A 25,552-nucleotide genomic window follows, 5' to 3' on the forward strand; every position below is an offset into this window, starting at 1 on the left:
TTGTTTTCCACAGCACCTGTGGCTGATGCTATTTGCTGACCCCAGCCCACAGCTTTCCAAACAGAGGGAAAGCAGTTGGGGTTGCCAGGAGCTCTGGAGAGGTCAGTGATTAGCAGCCCCATTTGTTCCAGGGAGCTGGGCCGGGGGGCTGGCGGTACAAATGGTGATTGCTTCAGGGAGCAGGGTGGTGTTACCAGCTGCAGGAGCTGTGTGGGGACAGCCAGCAGCAGCCACTCCACTGCTGTGGCTCTAGCTCTGAAGGGAGCTTCATGCCTAGGCCTGAGTGTTGTATTAGGGCACTGTAGCCAGAAACCTCAGTTTCTGCTGTGAAGCTGAAATGTGTCTACAATTCATTGGCTCTTTTTCTGATTAAGTTTGGTTTTATTTTATTAATAGACTTGGATTGTCTGGCTAATAAACAAACATGAGTCATCTGAAGTTGTTTGCAGCTACGCTGAAGAGGCATGGCTTTAAACTTCTGGAAACTCAGGATATAGCCAGAAGGGCATTTTTACACGGCCAACGGTATGTTTCATCAGGAACCTCAGAGCCATTCCTGAGTGGGAGTAATTCCAATTACGTGGAGGAAATGTACTGTGCATGGCTTGAAAACCCTAAAAGCGTACATAAGGTAAGTCTAAAACTTGACTGTAATGCTGGGTTAAAAGTGGAATAGGTTTCTTTTGCTTTTTCACTTGTTTTTTATTAAAATTTCAGGAAAAGGTGTTATGTGAAATGAAAAATATGAAATTAATTTCCCACCTATTGATTGGTGTAAGATGTGGTATTGCAACTATGAAAGTACAGGAGAGGCACAGGCATGGTGAGCAGAGCAGAAAGAAGGATAAGTACAGACCAGAAATAGACAGCTGCTCTGAAACTTTATTCCTCCATGGGAATGCTGGTCAAACAGTCAGTTTAATAATTCATTGCATCCAGAAGAAGACCCAAGAATAAAATATATTTAATTTTTTGGTTTATAGTAAGGCTGTATCAGAGAATATATTTAAATAATGTGTTGATGTTGGTACTTCTAAGCTGCCTGAAGAAGACAAATGTTCAGTTGTCTTTGGATTAAACTATGGAAGTTGTAACCTTAAAACTGAATCTGAAATTGTCAGAATATTCTTCTGAAGTATCTTGAAAAGTATTTTGTTTTGCATCTTTCCTTCTCTCTCCAGGCAATAGACATTTGTTTGCTTTTCTAAAAACTCTATTACCCAAATCCTTTCTTGTGGACAAAATACATAGGCTTATCTTTTAGCAAGCTTTCTGCTGACAAAGAGGGCTCTGTTATGGTGATACATGTATAGTAACTTAAGAAGTTGATGAGAAGTCCAATCAATTCTATGACAGACAAGTCATTTTCCAGAAAGTAATGAGAATTGTGCCCAAAATGTTTACCAGATTGGTTGTCTGTTCCCTTATTCTCAAGGCACGTATATCAAAATGTCACTTAGAAGTTGTTGTTCTAAATCTGATAATCTGTCTAGTGTGTGAGGAAGTGACGCATGCCGAGGGCAGAAACTAAAAAGGAAACCAAAAAGGGTGGTTTGTAGCTGGTTTTTTTTTTTTTTTCTTTGGATGTTGTGTATGAACTTAGTCTTGTTGAAAGATGACATATGCAGTGCCAACCCTGAAGATTGACTGTTATTCACATAGCAGATTGACCCGAGGTCTTCTATGTTACACCTGAACTTGGGATGGAGAAACCTTCTCCAGGAATAGCTCTTTCTCATCTGACTTTGAGCCCTTGTCCTGTAGCTGCCAGCTGAGCTCCACCAGTGTGGGGTGGAATAGCATGTTGTGTGGGTGCACTGAATTTCTGCAAAGCCCTCATGGTGTGTCAAGGCTGTAGATCGATACCAACTCTTTTATACTGGGATACTGAAGGGATGAACTCATGTTTAAGTAGTGTGTGGTGACTTCAAGGTGACTTCTTGTTTTTTATTGTATTTACGTTATATTGGCTTCTGGTTAACTTCTTTCCTTTTAGATCAATGAAATTCCGGGTTCAGCCCCTTTGCAGTGGAGTGCATTTTGCTGCTGGGAAGCCCAGCAGGCGTCTCTGTGGGTGGGAACTTCCCCCTCGAGCGGGCAGGGGAGTGCAGAGCCCGCCGCAGCCGGGAGCGGGGCTGCAGCGCTTTAGCGCTCCGCCCGGAGCTGGCCAGGGTGCTGAAGCAAGGCAGCCGGGAGATGCGCACCTGCTCGGGGTAGGCAGAAATGCTAAAAATCCTGCCGAAAGGCCATCCAGCTCATCTGGCAGTTCAGGCGCAGTCAGACATGGATCCTCTTGAGATGATGCGGGTTGTGGGTTGAACAGCAAGCAATAAATGAGTTGACTGAGGAATTCAGGGTGTGGCCTAGGGAGTGGATCCCAGATGATTCAAGATGCATTTTTGTCATGGTTTAACTTCATCTGGCAACCACACGGCCACTTGTGCTTTCTCTTTCACACACATGCATGAATGGGGGAAATAATTAGCGGGGTAGAAGTGCGAAAACTTGTGGATGGAGATAAGGACAGTTTAATAGGGAAGCAAAAGCTGCATGCACAAGCAAAGCAGAACAAAACAAGGAATTCATTCACCAATTCCCATGGGCAGGCAGGTGTTCAGCCATCCCCAGGATAGCAGGGCTCCAGAACATGTAATAGTGACTTGGGAAGACAAACACTATCACTCTGAATGTCCCATCTTCCTTCTTCTTTCCCCATGCTGAGCATGATATGATTTGGAATATCCCTTTGAGGGAATATTCCTTTGAAGGATATCAGTTGAAGTCAGTTGTCCTGGCTGTGTCCCTCCCAATCCTTGTGCACCCGCAGCCCCCTCACTTGTGGGATGAGGAGCAGAAAGGCCCTGACACTGTGTAAGCTCTGCTCAGCAATGACAAAAATTTCTCTATATTGCCAACCCCCTTTTGAAATCCAAACCAGTTACTGTGAAATAAATACCCCAGCCCAAACCATCATGATTATAAAACTGTGTGAATTCTTTCCTAGGTTAACTGTGTTTAATAAACTTGTGACAATAACAAACTGAAGTAAATTCACTGTGTCCCTGATTTATGAGCCTTGAAAGAATATGATGGATGGAAATAATGGATTACAGCTACTCTTGCCTAAATTATTAGTTTTTTCACAGCCTTTTCACAGTGAGAAAAGGGGAGAAGGAGAAGAATGCCAATTAATTTTACTTTGTTTCATCAGCAAAATTAATTTTTAGTTTCTTGAAAACCATCTCATTTCATTGGCTGAAAGCTGCAAGTACCTTCCCAAGATTTTTTTAGACAGAAATTGTTCAATTTGAGCTTTCATAAAACAAGTTTGAAAAGTTAAAGATTGAAATCACCCTGTTTTCTTAAAAATACAGAAAAATTTGTGCTGTGATTTTGACTGTGAAGTTGTGCATTTGTCATTCAGGTATGGAAAGGAGAGGAAGTGTTGGAAAATAATGTCAAGAGACATCACGTGGTTTTGATTATGGTTGATTATGGTTTTGTTAATGATTTGGCTCTCTGCAGGCCACTCATTTTTGTTGTTTTATTTGGTATGTCCAGCATGATTTAGAGATCCAGCTTGTGCATTTAGACATCGTATTCTCTTTCCTCATTTTCCTTTTTATACTTTATTTGTCCTCATGTTTCTTCTTAGGTAACCCTTTTTCAGTGGGGATCTGCCTCCTCATTGATTAGATGAAAAAACGTGCTTTTTCCTGGGCTTTAAAAGTCCTACTCTATTCACTTGTACTTAGAAACTCCAATTAATCAGGGCTCCTGAACTGATTTCTCTCTCAGAAGATTTGACTGGGCATTTCTTCCCATGTATGCTTATTTAGAGCTGTTTGAAGTATGTCAGTCACCGTCCAAAGTGTTTCTAAGATTTTCTTCCTTCTCTCTATATATATAATGGTTATGTATCAAGGAATATGCATATATATTTTATATATGTATAAGAGTTTTTATTCTTTGTACAAATCCATTTCAGATGATTTCCTGCTTTTCCTTGCTTTTTGAATTTCCTACCATCAGAGTGGCCAAAACAACAATCAGAATAAAATGACGTGTGCTCTGAAAAAGGCATCATTATTTCTCCTTGTAGCTCGGTGTCAGGGCCATAGATCATAAGAGAGAAACTTGACAAGGCTCAGTTATTACTATCACAAGATTAATTACAAAACTGCATGGTTTGCTATGGAGTACATAATGCCTGCCATGTTATCCTGTGTGCAGCTGCTCTGCCGTGAGTGTGTAATCACCTTGGTTTATGAACTAGGAAAAGAATTGGGGGATTGTTTTCCTTTGACTTAATTTTATTCATTTTCTTTTTTAAATGATGTAATGGTGCTCAGTGTGTGTCTTCTAAGGCTGTACTGTTCTCACTATAGTTGATGAATATTGTGATGGCACTGGGAAAAAACCCAAACCATCAAGATAAAGCATATGTTACTTGTTATTCTAATTGCAACGCTGTTTATTATATGACAATAAAATGTTGCCACTGAATCACTTGAATTGTGTTATATTACTTGAGAAAATAATGGTTAACTACAATACAGATTTGCTGGCAGAAGGAAAGAAAATGTATCATCTATCACTATAGTATTTTTTCTTTTGTGAATGTATTTCTGTATTATAAATCTCCTCTACCACTTTCTTGACGAACTTTACTAATTTACTTGAGAAGCTACAGGTTTGCAGTGAGAGCAAGCTGGTCTTCTATCTGTTCAGTCACATGGCAAATGCTATTGCCAAAGACTGACATTGATACACAGAACTTGAAGACTATAATCTGGTATCAATCTTGAAAGACACTATAGAAATTTGTAGAGGCTTTGATGGATGTGTATCTAGTAAAAACTAATTTTCTGTAGCCAAATGATGTATTTTCCCTCCCCTCTGATTAAATGTCAAGCCTGTCCAACAAATCAATAAGTTCAAAAATGTGATAGGAAAAAGTAGTCTGGATCCATTCTGTCTCACCTGGCTGCATCTTCAGATGGAAACATTTTCTTTATATTTGTAAGTTTGCATGAAGAAAGAGCCCTATACTGATTCTCCTTAAACAGATCACTTGTTGGGCAAGTCTTTTTGGAGTTTGTTAACAACTCTCTCAGCAGTGCACTTGTCTAAAAACACATTCAGTAGTTTGTGGGACTGTGCTGTGATAACTTTTACATTTAAATGAAAGGTTTTACTCAAAAACCTTTTTTTTAAATATTATCTTAGTTATGTTATTATCATCATTGTGTATGTATCATAGTCTTAGAAAAAGTAAGGAAGAAGCCTTAACATAAGCATTTATTAAAACTATGAATGTAGAGATGTCGTGGATCCAAGTGTATGTTAGGAATTTCCTAATTTAATATGTAATGATAATTTGTTACTGTGTATTGCCCAAATAATTTCTCCAGTCTAAGTAGCTTTAGTAGTCAGAAAAGGGATTTTGATTGTTTTTCACTGTCAGGAGTCTCCAGACTCTCAGACTGGGTGCTGTGTAGGCATGGAATAACAATACTGTTCTTAACACAGGCCAAGAAGGTGTATAGAGAGAATCCCAGGTGAAATACCTGGGATTCTAATAGGCTGTTGTAGACCACTTATAGGATATAAATTCAGGCTTCTAATCTCAGTGTGGCTGCCAAGATGTCAAGGTAAGAAGAATATAGGAAACAGGCATAAATAGGAGAAGGGAGGAGGAATGAATTCTTCATCAGTGTGTCTGGAACTGGCCACCACATATGATCTGTCTGCCTTAATTTGTCAGGGCATATAAAAGTCAGGCTATGTTTAGATAAGCCTATGTAAGAGCAGGGGGATAAATTAAGTTTACTGTATTTGTATTGATGCAGCTTTTTATGAATAAAAAAGTAAGAAGGGTGCAATAAAACAATGTTTCTTGAGCAGAGGCCTCATACTAATGGTGAGGTTCCCATGCAGAGGTTCAATGAATCCCCCCACTTCCACAACTTGAGCTTGGAAGGTTGGGTGATGTTAGGTCCTTTATGCTGCCCCTCTTGTGGTGTTTCTGAATGCCTTAAAGCTTTTAGAAATTTCAGTATGATGACTTTTTGTTAATGAAAGCAAAAAGGATTTTGTAAATATTCTTCTGTCATGCCATGCTTGTATTATGTTATTTTGATTCTTTTGTGGGTTCTGTAATGCATATATTAAGTAATCTTTTAAAAAGAATTGCTTTGGACTACTTTTTCTTTTTTCTGGCACTTGGTTCTTTGAAATGTAATGGATATCTGCAAGGCTAGCAGCCTTGCAGAAATTTATCTCTTGCAGTTCTTCTATTCCAGTCACAAAGATATGTAAGTTTTTAAATAGCTTCCTTTTTGTTTTCTGAAGTTAGCCAGCTGAGGGAAGTGTTTTACACAGACTTCCTTCTTTGCTGAGTATAGGTGTCTCACATGTTTTGTCCCAATCTGCTGCTCTCTGTTAGTGCTGCTCTCTGATACTATTCTCACCTGGCAGAGTGACCACCTTATCAGAATGAAGACAGTTCAGGAAAACAAGATTGGGGCTTATGTGAATGAAGCAGCTTGTGTGAAGCAGCACAGAAGGAAATAAAAGGATCTCTTGTTTGTTGTGATTCAGTTTCTGAGATAAGGACTTTTCTAAAATTATGACTTGTACCTGAAACCAGGCCCATAATTTCTTTCATGGTAAGGTAACCTAAGCTGGTGAGGAAAGGATCCTAGAACAAATCTCACTCAAAAAAGCTTTAATTGCTTTTAAAGTTTCTTCAAGAAAAGCTCTTAAGGACTGATTCTGATTTAATATAATCAGTGAGTGTCTTGAAGTACCATAAATTCTACAAGTATCATTAAAGGAATGGATTTAGTTTATTAAGGTTCTTTGTTTTATAGGCTCGATAGCTCTTTACCAACAGCATTATATTGTACCCCTTCTTGGCTGCCTGAATAAATAGCACAATTAAAAAGAGCTGTGTGATTGGATAATATATGAAGATGCTTTACGGTCCTGTGTGCTGCAGAGTTTTCTGCTGAGCAAGCTTGGTGTAAGAAATGAGAGGAAAAGTGTTCTGTGTAAATAAAACACACAGTTCTACTGAGACTGGGACATAGCAGTTCTCTTTTTTTTGCTGTCTGTGAATAGAGTTTACCACTGTAATGCAGTGAGGTACCATTGGCAGTTAGAATGAGCTGCTTTGGATGAGACTTTTGTTTGAGGTTATAAATATTTCTCTTCTCTGTGCATGTGTCCAGTCCTGGGATGTGTTTTTCCGGAGTGCTGCCGCTGGCCAAGCAGCCCATCTGCCAGTTCAGCAGGAAGGAAAGGGATCGTTCCTGCAGAGCCACGGCCTGGCCCCCACACCAGCCGCGGCTGAGAAGGTTGTTGAAGACCACCTCGCTGTGCAGTCCTTGATAAGGGCATACCAAGTAAGTGCATTTTGGGGTAGGGGTGGGAAAGCCTCTTCTCTGAAAACACCCTTCCTTTTTATGTTCTCATTGTATTCTGGTCTTAACTACTGTCTTGCTTCAGATCCAAAAGGCCTTGAACTAGACAGCTTTTCTTTCCAGCACAGTGTCTGAACATGGAAGTGTTGGATTCAGACTGAGGTGATTGTCTGGTTTGCAAACTCATAATTCAGATTACCCACAGACCTGATGCTGGTCATCTGATTTAGCCCAAAAGGACTTTATGGAGACAACGGTTTATGAAAGTCTGTCTTCACCTCTGGGAACTCTTCTACTGAAGTTCTGAATGTTACTGTCATTCTTTAGGAAATGATGGAATGCACTTGCCTTATCATACATCTAAGGTGAATCTTGAGATTCCTGATTTGAGCAGGATTATAGGTAAAAAGAGAGAGGAGAAATGATGAATTAACCAGAAAGTGAATTTTGGGAGGCTGACAGTGCTGAGTTTGGGTTAACTTTGATGGATTCTTTTAGAGAGCTGTTCATCAAAATTGATTTTGTTTTACACTCTGATTTTTAACCCTTTTATTAAATTAAGAAATTAAGTCTAATTTCATTATTTTCGTCTAAAAGAAGGAGGAATTTGGAAATAGGACAATGGGTTTTGTTAGATGTTTTCCAAATGAAAAACAAGTTTAAATATTTTTGTTTAGACTTGTATTTACTATCCTAGTTTCAATAAAAGGCTTACAAATGATGTAAAAAACCCCTAGATCTGTGTTTAGCAAAATATTCCACAAGTATTTTTAAATAAGTAACTTTCCAAGAAGTTTCCTAAAGTTTGATTTAAGCAGATCTGTTCCTCCCTGTCCTAAGTATTTTAAATCCTGTTTGGTGTCATGAAAGGAGTAGAGGAGGAACTTCTTAAAAGACCTTTTTTGTACACATCACATTGTCACCATTGAGTTGGAGGGTTGTTGTAAAAGAGTAGAAATGTTTGTGAATATAAAGAATATATGAAATTTGTTTAGAAATAGATACGCAGAAAATAACCAATTTTGCAGTAAAATTTGGGGAAGTATTAGAGAAAATTGGAGAACATTAGGCTGCTTTGACACAATTTACTTGAAAATAGTTCAGGGATTGCCATTTTGTTCCCAAGTGATGGAACAGAAATGTCTGTAGAAATGGCAGGCACCCATGTGTCTCCAACAAACAGTCGCAGAGGATTGCCTAAGGCAACTGTCTGCTTTTTAAAAGGTATTTAGTACCCTCTAAATTCAGTGCTGAAGGGGTATGATAATTTGTGACCTTCCTTTGCCTGATAATGAAATGAAATGGAGAAGGATACAGAATTTTCATTTCTCAAACCTGTCGGTGTTTTTATGGTTTTGTGGTAAACTGCTTTGTGGTCTGTTGAGCTGGACTTTGAGAAGGCAGTTAATCTATTGCTTGTTCAAACAGCACTGGGCACACTGAAAGAAGGATTTTCAGTGGGATGTGTGTACTTAACAAAAGCAAGGCCAGAGAAATCAAAGTCTAGTTTCTGGTACTCTGTACTTGTATTTAGTCATATGGCAATCAATTAAAATTTTCTATGTATGTATTTTCACAAAGTTGATCTCTGATTTTTGCAGTTATTGTTTTCTGTATGCAGTGAAAGTAGTAGGACTTAGTAAAAATGCCTTGATATTGAGGGAAATACTGTCTTTTAGTGAAAGACCAAACTGCTCCTGGAAAAATATGGCACAGCGTTTACTGCTCTGCCTTTCTGGGTTTTGGCTTTCCTGCTGATCTTCTTCCTCTTCCTGTTAATGCCGAAGACCAGATGTAACTTAGGCAGGTGAATTCTTTCCTGTTGATGATGTTTGAGATAGAATTGTTTGCTTTGTTCCAGTCAGATAAACTTAGTGCTGCTGTAAACAGTCAGATGGCACAGATGTTGCTATGGGCATCATTTGGCCTGTCAGAGTTTCATTACTGGTGATTCATGAGACACAAAGAATCACTAAACTCAGGCTGAGATTACAGGGCTGGTAGTTCCAAAAAAGATGCCATATTTCTGGTTTCTTATGACTGGAAACCATTTTGTTATAAACTCTCCCTCAAATATACAATAATTGAACAGTGTTTTTACACCCTTCTTGATGAACCACACTGTAATCATATTCTATTACTGTATGATGTACTTCACTGTTAATGTTGCACTTTATAATTTTGGTTTTTTTCAGGGACAATTAGGATACTAGTAGTGTGAATGAAATTCTACCCACGGGATGCAAATTTGTTGTCAAAAAGAAAAATTATATGGAGAAATTATTAATATATTCATCTATACAAACCTTTTAATGAGTTAATTTGGTATATGAGAGTCACACATAAGAGGCATATTAAAAATGGTTTTATATTTGTGACTCTCTGGGATCAATTAGTTATTTCTTCTGTAGCAATATTATATGATAATTCACTGGTTTATAGCACTTGTGGCATGCATTAGCACCAGTCACACTGATCGTTGAAAGCTGGCTAAATTCCTCACTTCATTTGTGTTCTTCAGTGTCTAGAATATGAATTCTATCAGATCAGATTTCTGAAATTTCATGAATGAAAATAGATGCTGCCAGATTCTATCTGATTTTGAGCAGAGCTCAGGAAGAGTGATCCCTTCACTTCCCATATAAATTACTTCAGCACCAATCCGTTTTAAGACAGCAATTCTGTATTTTATTATAATGCAGGTGCAGAAAGGAAGATTCAGGCAAAAATACAAAATGACTGAATTGGCAAGTGGTAAGATCTGTTAGGCTCGTCATAGTTACTTAATTTTAATCAGAGGCTGAGAGTGTACTCACTAGTAGTCTTCTTCTCTAAAATTCCAGTGTAATCTCAGTTAAATTGTGTGTCAGACAACATAATGAAGATTATGTTGTAGTGTGTAATTTTTGATAGAGGTATATATGTAATCAGTGATATAATGCTTATTTTTTGTTCTTATGGGAAAACTTGAGAGTATGTAACCCTGTCATCACATTAGTGGTGTTTGCTTGTTCAGCTTAATGGCTGATATTATGGAGAGATATCACTAACCTTTTCCCTTTGTCTGACTTTTAGCATGATTTCATTTTGCTCCTCTTTCCTCCTTTTTCAGATCCGTGGCCATCATGTGGCTCAGCTAGATCCCCTTGGAATTCTGGATGCAGATTTGGATTCCTTTATTCCATCTGACCTTATCACCACAATTGATAAACTTGGTGTGTAAGCTGTGTGCCTTCTTATTGAAATGCTCATTTGTGTATCCCTGTACTGAGGTGATTTCATAGATATTGCACAGATTCATAGAAAGGCTTGAGTTGGAAGAGACCTTAAAAATCACCCAGTTCCAACTCCCCTCTATGGACAGGGATGCCACATTTCAGGGATACTTCTACCTTTTCTGCTTGCTGATTTCATGACATAGAGGCTTTGAGCATCTATAAGGAGGCTAAAATTTCAGGATGAAGGAATTGCTACTCTGAGATCACATGTGAGGTTCCTGTGAATTCATCTTCTGATGAATGATTATTATAAATGCTCTATAAACCCCCTAAATATTTTTTGATCCACACCAGAAATTAATACTAACCAGTACATTCTGATAAGAGTAATCTATAAGATTGATCTTAATTTCTGTTATAGCATTGCACTTCATACTTGTTTGAACTGGGGACATCTGAAGGGTGCAAGCAATAAAGAAAGCACTGGACAGAGGAACTTAGGGTAAATGTCATACCAAATTTGGAGTCTAATGTCCTATACTTGCTCCTTATGTATATCTTGAAGAAGTGTCTTTGAAGTTAACAGAAGAAAACGTGGAAAGCATAGAATTCTTTATCTGTGGATATAAGCCAAGGGTGATTATATCTTCTATTCTAAACTTCAGTTTACTGCTAAAAGAGGGTGCACTAGGGTCTGCTTTTGCAAAGGTTGTTCTCATAGTTAGGAGGGCTTGTGTCTGAGAAATTGGCACTGATCAATTTCTTTGCCTCTCTCTACTTGAATAAAAAAACACCTGATTGATTTTTCTCTGCTCTTCAATCTACCTGGTTAGTTTAAAATGTGGTTTTCTACTTGATGAAGACACTGAATCAATTTTTCTTTGATGTGTAGGGAAGCTTTTTCGATCAGACATAAAACATAGTGCAGGAAGTAAATAAAACACTCTCTGCCTTATTTTACTATAAGCATATCTACTCTTTGCTGCTCTGTTTTCTATTTCTGGTGTAGGGAAAGAAGCAGTTCTGATCATATAAAGGAAGTGGATGCCTAAGACTAGAGAGGTGCTTACACAAATTGGGTCTTCTCTCTGAAGTTTGTCAGCTTTAATTAAAGAAAAGTACCTACTAGAAAACACATGAGACATTTATTGAGCAAATATAATTAATTTGGAGCATGGGTGACTACTGGCATGTCAGTACACATTTCTTTACACTCTACAGATAATTTAGTACACAGGCTGTTGTGACTGATGAGAAGGCATCCACTGAAGCCCTCATGCCCATAGGAAAAATATGCCAGACCTCTGAATGAGATGGGGGGATGTGTTTGAGAGTATAACTGAGGAGATTTCAGTTTGTGAGGGGAAACAAAATTTCTAACCTAGTCTTGGCACAGCTAAAATAGAGGAAGATGTCAAATCCTATCCTTGAATGTTCCAGGCAGGAAACTTTTGAAAGGCCTTTGGCAGGACAGAAAGTATTTTAATATTTTATTTTTCTGTGGATTTTCTTTGTCCCATCTTCTGGGTGTTCTTTTCCTTGTGGTAGGAAATTTCTTCTGAGAGTTGCTTCTGAAAATGCAGGCAGTTACAGATGTACCTACTGCATGGGTCCCAGTATAGAACTGCTTTCAGGATTTCAGTGAGGGTGTATCTCTTTAAACACGAGGTGATGCTTCAGTAAATATGTGATGCTGTGGTACAAAGCACAGATGTTCTGTGTGTGCCCAAATCACTCTTGTACGTGTTCTGCTTTATGCATGAGAGGACATCAAGAGCCTTTGAAGTCTGAGGGAAAGTAAGCAAAAGTGAAGAAATAAATGCCCTGCTTTGTTTCAAAGGACACTAAAGGCCCTGTCATCCCCTGTGTCACTCTCCCCTCCTGCTGGGAAAAAACCTGTTGCAATACCAAAAAGGAGAAGTCATGGTACATATGCTTTTTTTTGGCCATTCCAGGGCTGAAATTTTAATATATTATTGAAATTTTTATTAAAACCAAAATTAACATTTTAAAGTGTAGTATTTTTAAAGCAAAAAACGTGGTCTTTACTGACAGTGCTGTATAGTAAAAGTGGTAACAATGCAGTCCTAGGGCCTGTCTTCAACTCTTACATGCTGTTGTTATTTCGTCCTTAATTTGATGCTTTGCTTTTATCTTCAGAAAAATCACTTAACATTTAAGCACTATATTGATTTAAGAGTTATGTGCATGCTGTTTTATCACTGCTAAAGTGGATGTCTACAGCTTATCTTGAACCAAGATAAATTGTTCAAAATTAAAAATAGAGGAGGTGCTTTTAATTCTTCAAATATTTTCACATGTGTAGGAACACATGTAGTTTTAATGTATATATAAGGTTCTATAACTGTGGGTGATGTGTATTGTAAGTGCTTGACCTTTGCTTCTTACAATTATAAGGCACTGTTTTTCCTTCCTTCATTTAACAGGTCTAAGTTAACCTTGTACTATACAAGGCCTTTAACTTGCCTTGATACCAGTCTTTTAGCCTTGTCGGTTGAGTATTTTGGCTTTTGAAACTGCATAATAGTTAGGTTTAATATTTTCTTAAATAGTATTCTCAGGCAGAACAAGTTTAGATGTGTCCAAAACAAGATGGATCAATGTGGTTAAACAAGTGTTAGATTGTGGGGATGTGGAAATCAGTGTATTTTATAAGGGGTCACTGCCTGGGAACTAGAGCTGTACAGGTCATTACATGGCTATTTCAAACTAATTTCCCTAAAAAGAGAGAGCGAATAGAAGTACCTTGAAAGTTCTCCAGAGTGCTTGTACAGCATTTTATTGAACCTGTTGTGCATTCTCTTGGTCTGTCTATTAATGTAAAATGCTTCCAACCAGATGGTTCTGTTGGTGAGAAGGGATTCTTTTTGTTTGTTGCTGCTGATAGAGTCAGTTATTTTATTAAACAGTGAGCTGTAAGAAGTAGTGTGGAAAATTGATGACAAGACTCTTAATATGGTAAAATATAAAAAAAGGCTAGAATGATTCTAATTCCAGCTGTTTCATTTGAGCATTTAAGAAATAATCAAGTAATGAATATTTAAGTCAAACACTCTTTTTAAAATCCAGAATAAAGTCTATTTTACCAATGGATACCTTCAGAATATTTACACTTTCAATTTTTAATCTGGTACCTTCTAATACTGCTTTATTAAATATAATTGCCATGGCTTGAAAAACAATGCTGGTTTCCTTTTTGTCTCCTGTTCTGCTTTGCAAATCAATAATGTACTTGTTGTAGGGTTTTATGGTTTGCATGAATCAGATTTGGACAAGGTCTTTCAGCTGCCAACAACCACCTTCATAGGAGGAAATGAGAACAGTCTGTCTTTGCGAGAGATCATCAAACGCCTGGAGGTCAGTGGGGCATGTTTTCATTTGGAATGTTTTCGTTCAGACCAAAGTGAACTTTTTCCAGGTGGCAGTCACAAAACCCCCTTATCATTTGCCATTTACTAACAGACCATGTAAAGGATTCCAACAACCTTAAAAATAACCTTTGTACTATTTCTAGATGTTGCAGCACTATTGGTGCAGTTAGCTGGATACTGGAAATACATGGATTAAGGATGAGTATAAAAGAGGTGAATATGGTAGGATATTAATGCCAGCCCTTGTTCTGGAAAGAACAGATATTGTTTAAAAGAAGAGCCTTTAAAAATTGTCGTTGAAGTGTTGTAACACAGATAAAACCTCTGTGCACACAGTGTTCAGGAAATTCAGGGGTTGCTTTCAGATCCCCAGCTCTAGTGAGATCTTCACTTGAGGAAAAATATGAAGGCTGGGTACCAAATTCATGAGAGCCCAGCTGTAGCTTGTAGACTGTGATGGTCCCTGTTTTCCATCCCCAGTCTTTTTTCTAGAGTTTCATTATCTGACAGGTGACATGGTTTATGCCATAGGAAGTCATCAAAGCTAAAATAATTCAAAGAAAAACTAATTTGAAGAAATAAATATAATTAGAGGCAAACTCCAAATAGCAAAGCAGCAAATAGGAATGGTAATGAATTTGTAGGCTGCCGAGTGAGTCATTGTTGGATATTCCCAGTTGTGTTGACTCTTATGTTGGCGTAGCTGAGGCATGGTAAATTGTTAAACCGCATTATCTTTGTTGTGCATTTGAGCTTTATATTTGGTTGGGGTTTTTTTGGTTTGTTTTTGCACTTCTAGCTATCTGTGTAACAATAATCCTTAAAATTGTAATATGCAAATAAAGGGGCAAAATCAATTGCAAAATATAAAAGCCTTAAGGAACTGATTTGTCGTAAGGAGAAATAACCCTCTTCTTTCCTCTTGTCTCTAGAGCTATGGATTTTTTTTTTTTTTAATGGAGGTTAACATTCAACTCCTTAAAGGCAGTAGAGAGCACTTACTATGTTGAGAGTAGTTTTGTCTCAAACTCACAGTTGTTCTTACTTCTGTTGACTTGTATTTTGAAAATATTTTTTCTAATGAAATACTCTTTTCAAAGTAAGAAAAATAAAGTTTAAAAAATGAACAAGGAGATAAAATTACTGCTGTGTCTTTGCATTTTTCCCTGTCTTTGCTCTCAGCTGCTTGGATCTTTTTTCACATTTCCAAGTTTCTGAAACTTGACAGTTATCAGATAATTTGCATTGGACTTCATAGCTGTCTTCTCACTGTCTTTATTTCTTGGCTTAAGGTTACATTTACAAAAGATGTGATAAAGTACACGAATTTTGATAAATTACTTCAAATCTTTGCTAGTGCATCTAAAGAAGAGTCTACTGTGCCTGTTAGAAAAGCGCTGAGTTAGGTGAAATGTGCCAGTCAGTGTAATGCAGGTTTGTTGGCTTACTTTGAGTGTAGCATAACTTGAGAATCTTACAGTTTAAAAATTTTGAAATGTTACTTCATAGAGAAAGCTTTGTGATACAAAACTAGATTCAGTAAAACAATTTATTCATTTATAGAATTACTTTGGGGGAATATGTTGTGAAACAGGAAGCAAGGTAGCTTTCAGGAGAGTAATGGAGGATATAATTAAAAAAAATATATTAGTTTCTTTGTGGCCCACTAGGTCCTAAAGCTTCTCTGTTGGTGCTTTCACTTGCTAGCATACCTACTGCCAACACATTGGCCTGGAGTTTATGTTCATCAATGATGTAGAGCAGTGCCAGTGGATCCGTCAGAAGTTTGAGACACCTGGAGTTATGAAGTTCAGCAACGAGGATAAGAGGACTTTGCTGGCAAGGCTGGTGCGCTCCATGAGGTACGCTGGGCTGGGCTGGCCTGGGCCACTGCTCTGTGCCTGCTGCCTGGGAGCTGCTGATGTGGGGGGAACAGCCTCACTGAAATCTGGAGTACAAGTGGGTGTAGTTAACCTGGCTGCCTTCTCAAAGGAAAGTGTGTGCTGCGAGGAATCTGTCAGGGTCTGTGTTGTGACTTAGCATTCTGTTTTCTTAAAAGGCATTTGGTGGCGTGCCTGGCAATGTTTTCATTGGCTTGAGGAGGTAATAGCGGAAAAAGTTGTTTCAACACACTAGTAATATCATTTGTGTTAAAGATTTGTAGCCTATTTCAAAAAATAAGTGTCAGAACAATATTGGTGTGTGATTTCAAGTCCTTTCTGCCCTTTTCATTTTGAGATGTGCCATGATGTGTTGAGCTGTTGTTACATGACCTGGCTGCAGCAGTTTTAGTATCTACAATATAAGAAAGCACATTTGGAAATAGCTTATTGACTGCTCCCATTGTGGCTATCTGTGTGGAAATACTGTGATCCCAGAGAATGAATTATCCTCTTACTCCTGGAACAAGGCTTCTCAGACACAAGATTTATTTCAGTCCCTACAATCTGAAACAGTGTGTATGTCCTTTGTTAAACACAAGAGTCACATATTTGGAAAGGCACACTTTTTGATTAAGATTCTATGTTCAAAGTTCTAAAATAAAGTGCTCATTGGAGGTGTTAAAAGATACTTTTGCCAGTGATATAATGTCTCATTAAAAGTTTCATTTAAACAGAAATAAAACTGACACTGGTCAAGTGAATATTACGCTTGAGTAAGTTTTTTTAACAGATGCTCAGTGTGACCCATCTCCATTTATCCTAAGACAAGAATTTGTGCTTTTATTCTTGCCTAAGCTGTGCAAAGATCTGGGGTTTCTAGTGGCACGAAGGAGCCTAATGTTCATCTTCTGCCAAATTAACTGTCTACTGAACGGGGAAGAAAAAAGTTTTACAAAAATTTCTATCCAGCTATCTTTAGAGCACTTTTCATTTTATTGTTTGAAATTATCTAGGTAAAGTCTCATTTTGTGGAAAACTGGTTGTCCTCTTCAGATTTGTAACTTTGTAAAGCAGGTTTTCATTGTTTTGCTCAAGACTCTTTTTAAAAATGTTCATTCCAAGAACTACAGAGTTCAGGTACTTAAAACTGAATTTTAAAGTTAGATTTCTTTATCCATTGTGGTTTTTACTGATACATTCTTGAACAAATGGTCATTTTAAACTCCTCCTTATGTAAAATACTCATTGTATATTTCTGAGCTACTTTGTAATACATTAGTAAACATATTAGACCCTAGTGTGGAGCCTGATCTGGGCAGGGCCAAACATTTCCAGATTGATCTCTTCTGAGAGCAGCCAGCTTTCACCAGATGTTTGCCTCACTGTGTACTGAATGCATGCAGTGGCAGAGGCTGGGGCACTGTGACTCCCCGTGGCGTGTGGGGGACTGGCATGTGTGACTGTGAAATTCTGTAGCTCTGCACTCTTAGTGGCACCTCGTCTCAAGTAATGAACTTGCTGCTTGTCCAGTACTGGCTGAACTTGCTGCTGCAAAGAGGAAGAAATCAGTGTGTGCACTGCTTTCCTTTGCCCTGTGGGACCTTCACATGGCACACTGCTTTCCCTTTGTATAGAAACTGGCATAGCCTCACAGACTTCCCTCAGGAATTCTGGCAGAATGCCTCAGTTGAGGGTCTGGCTTGTTGCTTAGATGGCTGGATTGGTTGTAAGGTATTGATGGATGAGCTAGGAGAGATTTTGGCAACAATTCATATCACTGCATTTAGGACTTCAGTCTAAAGAAGTAAATGTCAGGATTCTAAGAGAGGAATAAGCTGAGTATTAATGGATTATGGCAGTGTTGTGAGGCAAAGCAGAGATGATGTAACCAATACAGTTACTTTCATGAAGATGTATTTTCTTTGCCTTTCCTATCTCCAAGCTTTACCATGTATAATCCTTTCAGTGTTTGTTAAAAGGTACTTTTTAACCACTTGCATTGCCTCTGGCCCAAATGCATTAAAGAATGAAAGATCTTAGAGCTGTCAGGGATTGACATAATTCTGCTGCAGAAGCTGAGGCAGGGATACCAGTGTCCTGCTTCTTGGCCCATTCCTAAGTGTTATATCACACAGTCTGAGGAGCCTTCCTGTTGAATGAGACCTTTGGAATAGGTGTGTTTTCTACTCTGGTTTTGTTACAAGTATTAGAAAATACAGGTTCTCTGTTATATTTTCTTCAATTAATAGAAGAGACTTCTTTGCTGTCACTCTGCCTTCGCAGTGGTCAGATTTGTGTACATGAGAACAGAGTTTAACTTGGGAAGTGAGTTTTTTGAGGTAGGGACCCTTTATTGTTTCAAAGTCCTAGTAAACAGTTTTCAGAAGGGGAGAAAGACTGAATTCTCTCCTGTGTTTCCCTCCCCGTGTATGACTGAATTCCAGAGGTGTATAGCTTGTATTCATAGATGTTTTAAAACAATTTAATGTAACTTTATTTGCTGTAAGATGGTAAACAGCTTGTATTTGCTACATTACCTTTGTACAAATAATTTCTCTTGGTTTTTTGTTTCTTTTTGGCAAAGATTTGAAGACTTCCTTGCTCGCAAGTGGTCTTCTGAAAAGAGATTTGGTTTGGAAGGATGTGAAGTAATGATTCCTGCACTTAAGACCATCATTGATAAATCCAGTGAAATGGGAATTGAATATGTTATAATGGGAATGCCTCATAGGTAATGCTAATGGAAACACCCCAACAATTGGGCTTACTGTGTTGGGACAAGTTTTGGGTTCTAGAAATTTATTTAGAAGTTAATATTAGAGAAGTTGATAGGAAGGGTCAGTCATATCAAGTAATGGGAACACAGAACTGTAGCAAATGCCTGTGAGTAAGAGGCTACAGGCTTCATAAGTAAATGACAGAGAAACTTTCCTTAGTGTACTTTGAAGCTGCAAGCAAATGTGGCAGCCATGGTATCTCTGCCATTGCATAGAGTCTCTAGAACTGGGAAAGCTTGTGAGGTAGTTTTGAACTTACTTTTGCAGTCTGCCTTAACTAATGTATAATGTGATTATTTGAAGAGTGCTAGATAGTTACAAAATTCACTTGGATAACAAGGTGCTCTAAAATGTCTGAGGGAATGCATTGGAGGAACTTTGTAATGGGAAGAAGGATTGAATCAGGGGTTTCAGACTCAAAAGTTTGAAGTGAACATTTGCAAATTTCTTACAGGGTGGTTTGCAGATTTTGTAAGTTTTATGCTGTTGACTCTGTTAGTACCATGTTTGAGACAAAACTGTTTGGAATTTTCTTAGAGGTCGGCTGAATGTGTTGGCTAATGTAATCCGAAAAGAGCTGGAGCAGATATTCTGTCAGTTTGATCCCAAACTTGAAGCAGCTGATGAGGTAAGATGCTTTTTCATTAGATCTGTATGGAGAGGTCAACATTCAAGATAGTTTTCAGTTGTTTTGGTCATGGTTACTATGAAAACAGCATTATCAGCTGCAATGCCTTCTTTTCTAGTTTGAGGAACATGATTTGGTGAAATTTCTTAACAAATTTAAAAATTATATTATACTTCTGACATGCAGAATGTCTCTCAGGAGTGACTGTAGATAAATAAGTTCCATTTGACAGAGTTCATAACCTTTAAGCATCTCTTTTTATTGTATATGAATGAACAGAGTATTAATATGCTGTAAGTATTTATCTAATGTTTGATGACAATATTAAGATAATAGAATAGGAACAGTGTCCCAGTTTGGAATTATGGTGTCAAACCCATAGTGCACACTGATGTTCAGGTAACCAGCTGCAGTTTTCAGGCTGAAGCACAAATTTTAGGCCTAGTAAATCAGATTGAGCAGGTCTGAATGACATTCCTGAATTGTGATTATGTCTTTCTTGTTAGGGATCTGGGGATGTAAAATATCACCTGGGAATGTACCATGAGAGGATCAACCGAAAAACAAACAAGAAGATCACTCTGTCCCTGATGGCTAACCCTTCTCACTTGGAAGCAGTTGATCCTGTAGTGCAAGGCAAAACAAAAGCTGAACAGTTTTATCGAGGAGATACAGCAGGGAAAAAGGTAACGATTGTTTAATATAGTAACTTTTAATGGTAGTTTTTCATGGTATTTCCAATAAAAATAGTTTGCCAATAGTTTCATATCACTATGAATCTTCCACTTTTCCTCCTTCAAAAGGGATATATCACCTGTTGAACTAGATAAGGTTCCTGAGACCCCGAGGGTAACTTTGGGAAATAGGCTTAAAGCTTTATTTTCTTTGCAAACTGAGAAAAGGCAGCAGAATGCTGAGAAATTTGTTGTTTCTTATAAAATTGCTTTTTTATTTTATAAGCGCTACAAAAATATGGAGCCAAGAAATCCTGCTGAGAAGCTCAAATTGCAGTTTTCCTTTCTAATATATGTGTACAATTCTCCCTCTTAGGTTATGTCTATATTATTACATGGGGATGCTGCCTTTGCAGGACAAGGAGTGGTTTATGAGACATTTCATCTTAGTGACCTCCCATCCTACACCACAAATGGCACTATTCACGTTGTGGTCAACAACCAGGTAACAAGTACAGCCTTTTGCAATCAACTTCTCTGCTGAATATTTGCCCATCTATCTCTTTTTATTGTTTGTTATTAACTGGGTTCCTTTCCCCCTCTGAATATTAGAATGGTTGAGATGTTTCTGAAAATGATCCTAGTATCTAGCAGCTCTTAAGTGGATAATATTTTATCACCTGCATGTATTCCATTCAATTTGTAGTACTTAATTGGATTAGCCTTGCTTTGGTTTTTAAGGGAGCAAAAAGAAGCTAGCTAGCCAAAATGAAAAGCTGATGCTGTTGCTGTGTGGATGGCTATTAAATGCAAACTTCAAAACAGAATAGAGGGAGGTGCTCAAATTATTTTAATGGAAGTTTCTGGAATTTTTAGATTGGCTTCACCACAGACCCCCGTATGGCCCGTTCATCTCCGTATCCCACGGATGTTGCTCGCGTGGTCAATGCTCCCATTTTCCACGTGAATGCTGATGACCCTGAAGCAGTGATGTATGTGTGCAGCGTGGCTGCAGAGTGGCGAAACACTTTCAACAAAGATGTGGTCGTTGACTTGGTAAGTCTTGGTTTTCTTTACCTTTCATTCTGCGCATTATGTACTACTCTTTATTTTTTTGTGGCTTAGAAGGTCCAGTCAAGAAACATTTGATTTTAAAGGCCTTTAGTTTCCTCATTTTAAAAAACCAGGAACAAACAGGCCAACAAAAAGCCATGAATGTTTTTTATACAATAAACCTCTTAAAATCTCTGTAAAATGATGAAATGGAAATATTCCATTTTACATTTTTCCTTAATAACAGAAGCAATCTTGCCCTTTGTAGGTTTGTTACCGTAGAAGAGGGCACAATGAAATGGATGAGCCCATGTTTACCCAGCCTCTGATGTACAAGCAGATCCATAAGCAGGTCCCAGTGCTGAAGAAATACGCTGACAAACTGATTGCAGATGGGACTGTGACATTGCAGGAGTTTGAGGTACATGCCAGCAGAGTTAGAGGGAATCTAAGGAGTTGTAAGGAGAAAGACCCAACTGTCACAGTATGCTGCCTGCTTGAAAACTTCCTTTTGTGATAAGTCTTTACCCTTTGCAAATTTGTGATTCAGTTTGGCTTGGAGTTTCGTGTAAAATACTATTGTTGTAATAAAAGGACTGGAACTGCTCTGAAGTAATTAAAATATATTGCTCATAAAAAATTGCTTCAGTTCTGAGGGAGAAGGTGATTAAATGAGAACATTGGAAAATAGAAGCATTTGTCAGCTGTTCTTCATCTCTAAAACCTTGATTCAGCAGCAAGACAGTATTTGAACTCTCCTGTTGATAGCTTCATATTGATAAACTTGGCAGCCTTGTGTCCAGCAATGATGAAATATGATCAATTTAACCTTTTAGTTTTCTTGCAAGAAAGTTCAGAGATCATTTAAATATTCCAGAATGGTGAAGTGTAGAGTCTGGTATCTGTATTAAACTGGTTAAGTCTTTACCTTAATTTTTTTGAGAATTGGTGTTTAGAGTGCAGATGGATCCTTCTGAGGAGCCTTGAAACATTCATGGACCTTCTGAGAAAGTGTAGTGATGTGATATTGCAGATCAAGAAAATAAGTAATTTGGGTAGGTGCATTCTGTATGAAGCATCACAGCTCATGCAGAAGTAGCTTTTCTGAGCCATTTATTGAAAGAGTGTGCCAGTACAGGCACCGTAGGGTTTGGTGACTGGATCTAGGATCCTGGATGGATGTTTGGCTGCAAAGACTGAGCTCAACATTGCTGTTAATTCCTTTAAAGATTAGCTAACTCAATAACTTCAGTGTGATTCTGGGTTGAAACACAGGTATTGCAGAGGTGTTCTGCCTCTGTGGAATATGGCATTCTCTGTTACCATTGAGAGGTGTGGCCAGCAGGTTCTTTGCTAGACTCTCCCAGACAGACTAATTTTTTGGAAACTTCTTTTCTAAACTTTAGTGGCTTTCATAGCCAGGAGTATGAGACCTGGATGATTTTGATCTTAGAAGTATGACTGTAAATTATATTAGGTATTTCACTTTTGTCTCATTCAGGAGCAATGCTTGCAGCTTCAGCTCTTGGTACACTCCTCTGTAACACCTGTCCAATTAAATTATTTATTTAGAGTAATGTATGTAAGCATGTTTCTAGAAGGCAGTTTGATCCTAGATAAAATTAATTTTATTTGTTTGTATTATTGTAACTAAATGTTCTCATGGAGTTAAATAACTGGTATTGTCATGCTGAATGAGAGGAGTCATCTGTAAGATATGAGGGTGTTATATTTATCCATTTTAAAACCTTTTTGTTCTACAGGAAGAAATTGCAAAGTATGACAGAATATGTGAAGAAGCATATACTAGATCTAAGGATAAGAAGATCCTTCATATCAAGCACTGGCTGGATTCACCTTGGCCTGGTAAGGAGTGTCCTTTCACTTATTACAGTGTTACTCGAATGTGCTTTTATTTTGAGTCCAAAATCTAGGATTTAAATAGATTTTATCAGACAATATTCCTTTAAAATTGAATATGTGACCTTTGATTTGCCCCTGTTACTAGTAAATATAGCATTCTGCTAGATCAGCTTGAAATAAATACTTTTGTTAAAAAATGTGCAAAGTAAGCTGTGACTTTGCTAAACCGGAAAATGTCTTTTTCAGAGAAGTGGTTTTCCTGTACTGTTAACTGTCTGGGCTGTCAGGAAGAAGGAGTGTGTCTCATGTTATTTATTCATTTCTTTCTTTTTATTTGAGGGATTGAGGTGCCATATGCCTTTTATTGGCAGCCTCTTCCCACATAGTTGGACTTCACAGGCTGTGAAAGCAGAAACAAAATAGATCATTGTGTGCCTGTAAGATCAGCTTCTGTTGTTATGCAGACAGTCAAAATTATTAGTTCCCAGCAAAAGGGAAAGAACTAGGCTTAGTCTGCTGCAGCATGTCACTTGAGTTGTTGAATAAATTATAGGTAATATACATATCTCTTAAACAGTCCTTGAACATCTCACCGGCCTTGTCCTTGCAGGCTTCTTTAACGCAGACGGAGAGCCCAAGAGCATGTCCTGTCCCCCGACGGGCATCTCGGAAGAGCTGCTGACTCACATCGGCAGCGTCGCTAGTTCAGTGCCAGTCCAAGACTTCAAAATACATTCAGGTCAGCTGAAGGCTTTGTGTCTCCTCCTAGCTTTGTGTCCTGCTCCATTTTTATATTTCTGCACAGAAGTTATTCTTGGGCCATTTCTCAAAGAGGAAAATGCCTGTGACTTTTTTTACTTTGACTCTTCCACTCCATAGGTGAGGAGAATGTGACATTTAAGTTCCTGCTGCTTGTTCTCAGCATAATATTCTTTCAGTATCACACCACTTCTGTTTCATACCTCATTAAAATAGATTTTCCTCTGAGGGAGGTAGAAGTATCTTTGCAACCTTAAGTTAATAACTTCTTTCATTCTTTAAGTCCTTGTTTTTTCCCCCAAAAAGTCTTAGCTTTTGTTCTCAAAAGATTCAGTCCTCACTTTGGCATCTATTACAGTAAGTGCCTGTGTCACTGGGGAGCCCCAACACTGTGTCAGAGTTCTGAGACAGTTTTATTTTCTGGGCAGGTTGAAATCTAGCAACTATTGGGAACAATAACCTGCTCATTCCATAGAGAAACACGGAGACCCTTTGTTTAGGAATATTTTTTCTTTTGTTGACTTGTAGTATACATACTAAGGATAAGGAATAATGAGAATTTTTTTTCTCTTTAAAATCTTTAAACAGAGAAAGCTAATCCTCTCTGGAGTCATCCATCAAAGAATAAAGTTTGACTTCTGTAAATACTCTATGTGTTTCTTTTCCTTTGGGAAATGAAACACAAGTAATCATGGTAGGGCATTCCCTGTTATTAATTACAGGCTTGTTGAGCAGATACAATTAATGGATAAATTTAACTCTTCTACACATTTGTGCAATATGTTGTGACACTGATAAATTAATAATTGTAGTTGCCCAATAAAATGTAGTATTAGACATTCTATTTAAAAAGGTAAATTGGTCTCTCGTTAGTAAGTTGATTAACCATTGACACTAGGGAACACTTGCCAGTATATAAGGTATATTTATGGTTCAGAACAATTATGGTATGCTAGATTCTTTTATACAGTTTAAAAGGCTGTGAGAGAGAATTTGTGGAGAAACAGAAGGGGAGAGAAACAGAAATTTTAAGTACTTTGTCCTTTCACTAGAATGGAAATGCTTATTGTCATATAGTCTTACAAAACACAATGGGAAGATTTTTTTTAATCAAATGTTTAGTATATTCTACAGGGAAAACTTTTGAGATTTTTTTTTTTTTACTTAAAATGAGGCAATTTCAATGGGAGTTTTATGTGGAAAGAAAGTGGGGTGTTTTTCTGTAAAATTGTGGAAAGTAAGGAAAGGGAAATATGGGAAAATAACGTATGAGACAGATTACCAAAATCATCAGTACAGATGTGAAAATTAGATGCTGTTAATTGACAGTGAATACAGGAGACTTGTGGCCTCAAAGCTCGAAGAGCTAGTGTGCAGCTGTGAAGTTTTGTTCCCTTTGAAAGTGACAGTGTTGTAACTTGTGTTTTGGCTCATGAGGTTATAAAACCTTCCCTGAAAAGTCAGCCATTGGTTGCCAACTGAAAATCCATTGGCAGCTGCTACAGTTTTCTATTTATATGATATTCATAGTATTGATCAGTTCAGCCTGTTTCACTGTATAACATCTCCAGAAGTGCAATAAGACACTGAGAAAAAATGAGGAAAGGAAGGAAGACAAAAATTCAGAAGCCAAATTGCTATTTTCAGTCTCCTATAAAACAGTACTTGGTGTTAGAGATGTGAAAATAAATCTTGAGGAAGAAGAAATTTACCATGGGTCTTTTTAATTGTCCTCAGTAGTTTCTGACACAGTCAATCTTACTTCTTCAAACAGAAGGCATGAACATTACACAACTGTTTGCTTAGGAAGCAAGTTGTTTTATTTTGCTTAGGAAGCAAGTTCAGTTCTAGAAAAACAGTTTGTAGACCTGATTTGGT

General features: G+C 37.8%; 1 protein-coding gene across 1 annotated transcript in view; it reads left to right on the forward strand.

The window, feature by feature from the left end:
* The first annotated feature begins 400 nt into the window (after window positions 1–400).
* OGDHL (oxoglutarate dehydrogenase L) overlaps window positions 401–25,552 on the forward strand; it is a 43,087-nt gene continuing 17,935 nt past the window's right edge. The window contains exons 1-13 of the mRNA XM_059851226.1: window positions 401–631; window positions 7,236–7,409; window positions 10,540–10,642; window positions 13,908–14,023; window positions 15,745–15,899; window positions 18,505–18,651; window positions 19,235–19,325; window positions 19,832–20,011; window positions 20,376–20,504; window positions 20,876–21,055; window positions 21,321–21,473; window positions 22,816–22,918; window positions 23,526–23,654. Coding sequence (XP_059707209.1) covers window positions 425–631; window positions 7,236–7,409; window positions 10,540–10,642; window positions 13,908–14,023; window positions 15,745–15,899; window positions 18,505–18,651; window positions 19,235–19,325; window positions 19,832–20,011; window positions 20,376–20,504; window positions 20,876–21,055; window positions 21,321–21,473; window positions 22,816–22,918; window positions 23,526–23,654 — 1,867 coding nt within the window. The 5' untranslated portion in view covers window positions 401–424. The remainder of the gene's footprint in view (window positions 632–7,235; window positions 7,410–10,539; window positions 10,643–13,907; window positions 14,024–15,744; window positions 15,900–18,504; window positions 18,652–19,234; window positions 19,326–19,831; window positions 20,012–20,375; window positions 20,505–20,875; window positions 21,056–21,320; window positions 21,474–22,815; window positions 22,919–23,525; window positions 23,655–25,552) is intronic.

This window comes from Haemorhous mexicanus, chromosome 7 (assembly GCF_027477595.1).
Source record: "Haemorhous mexicanus isolate bHaeMex1 chromosome 7, bHaeMex1.pri, whole genome shotgun sequence".
Classification (NCBI taxonomy): Eukaryota; Metazoa; Chordata; class Aves; order Passeriformes; family Fringillidae; genus Haemorhous; species Haemorhous mexicanus.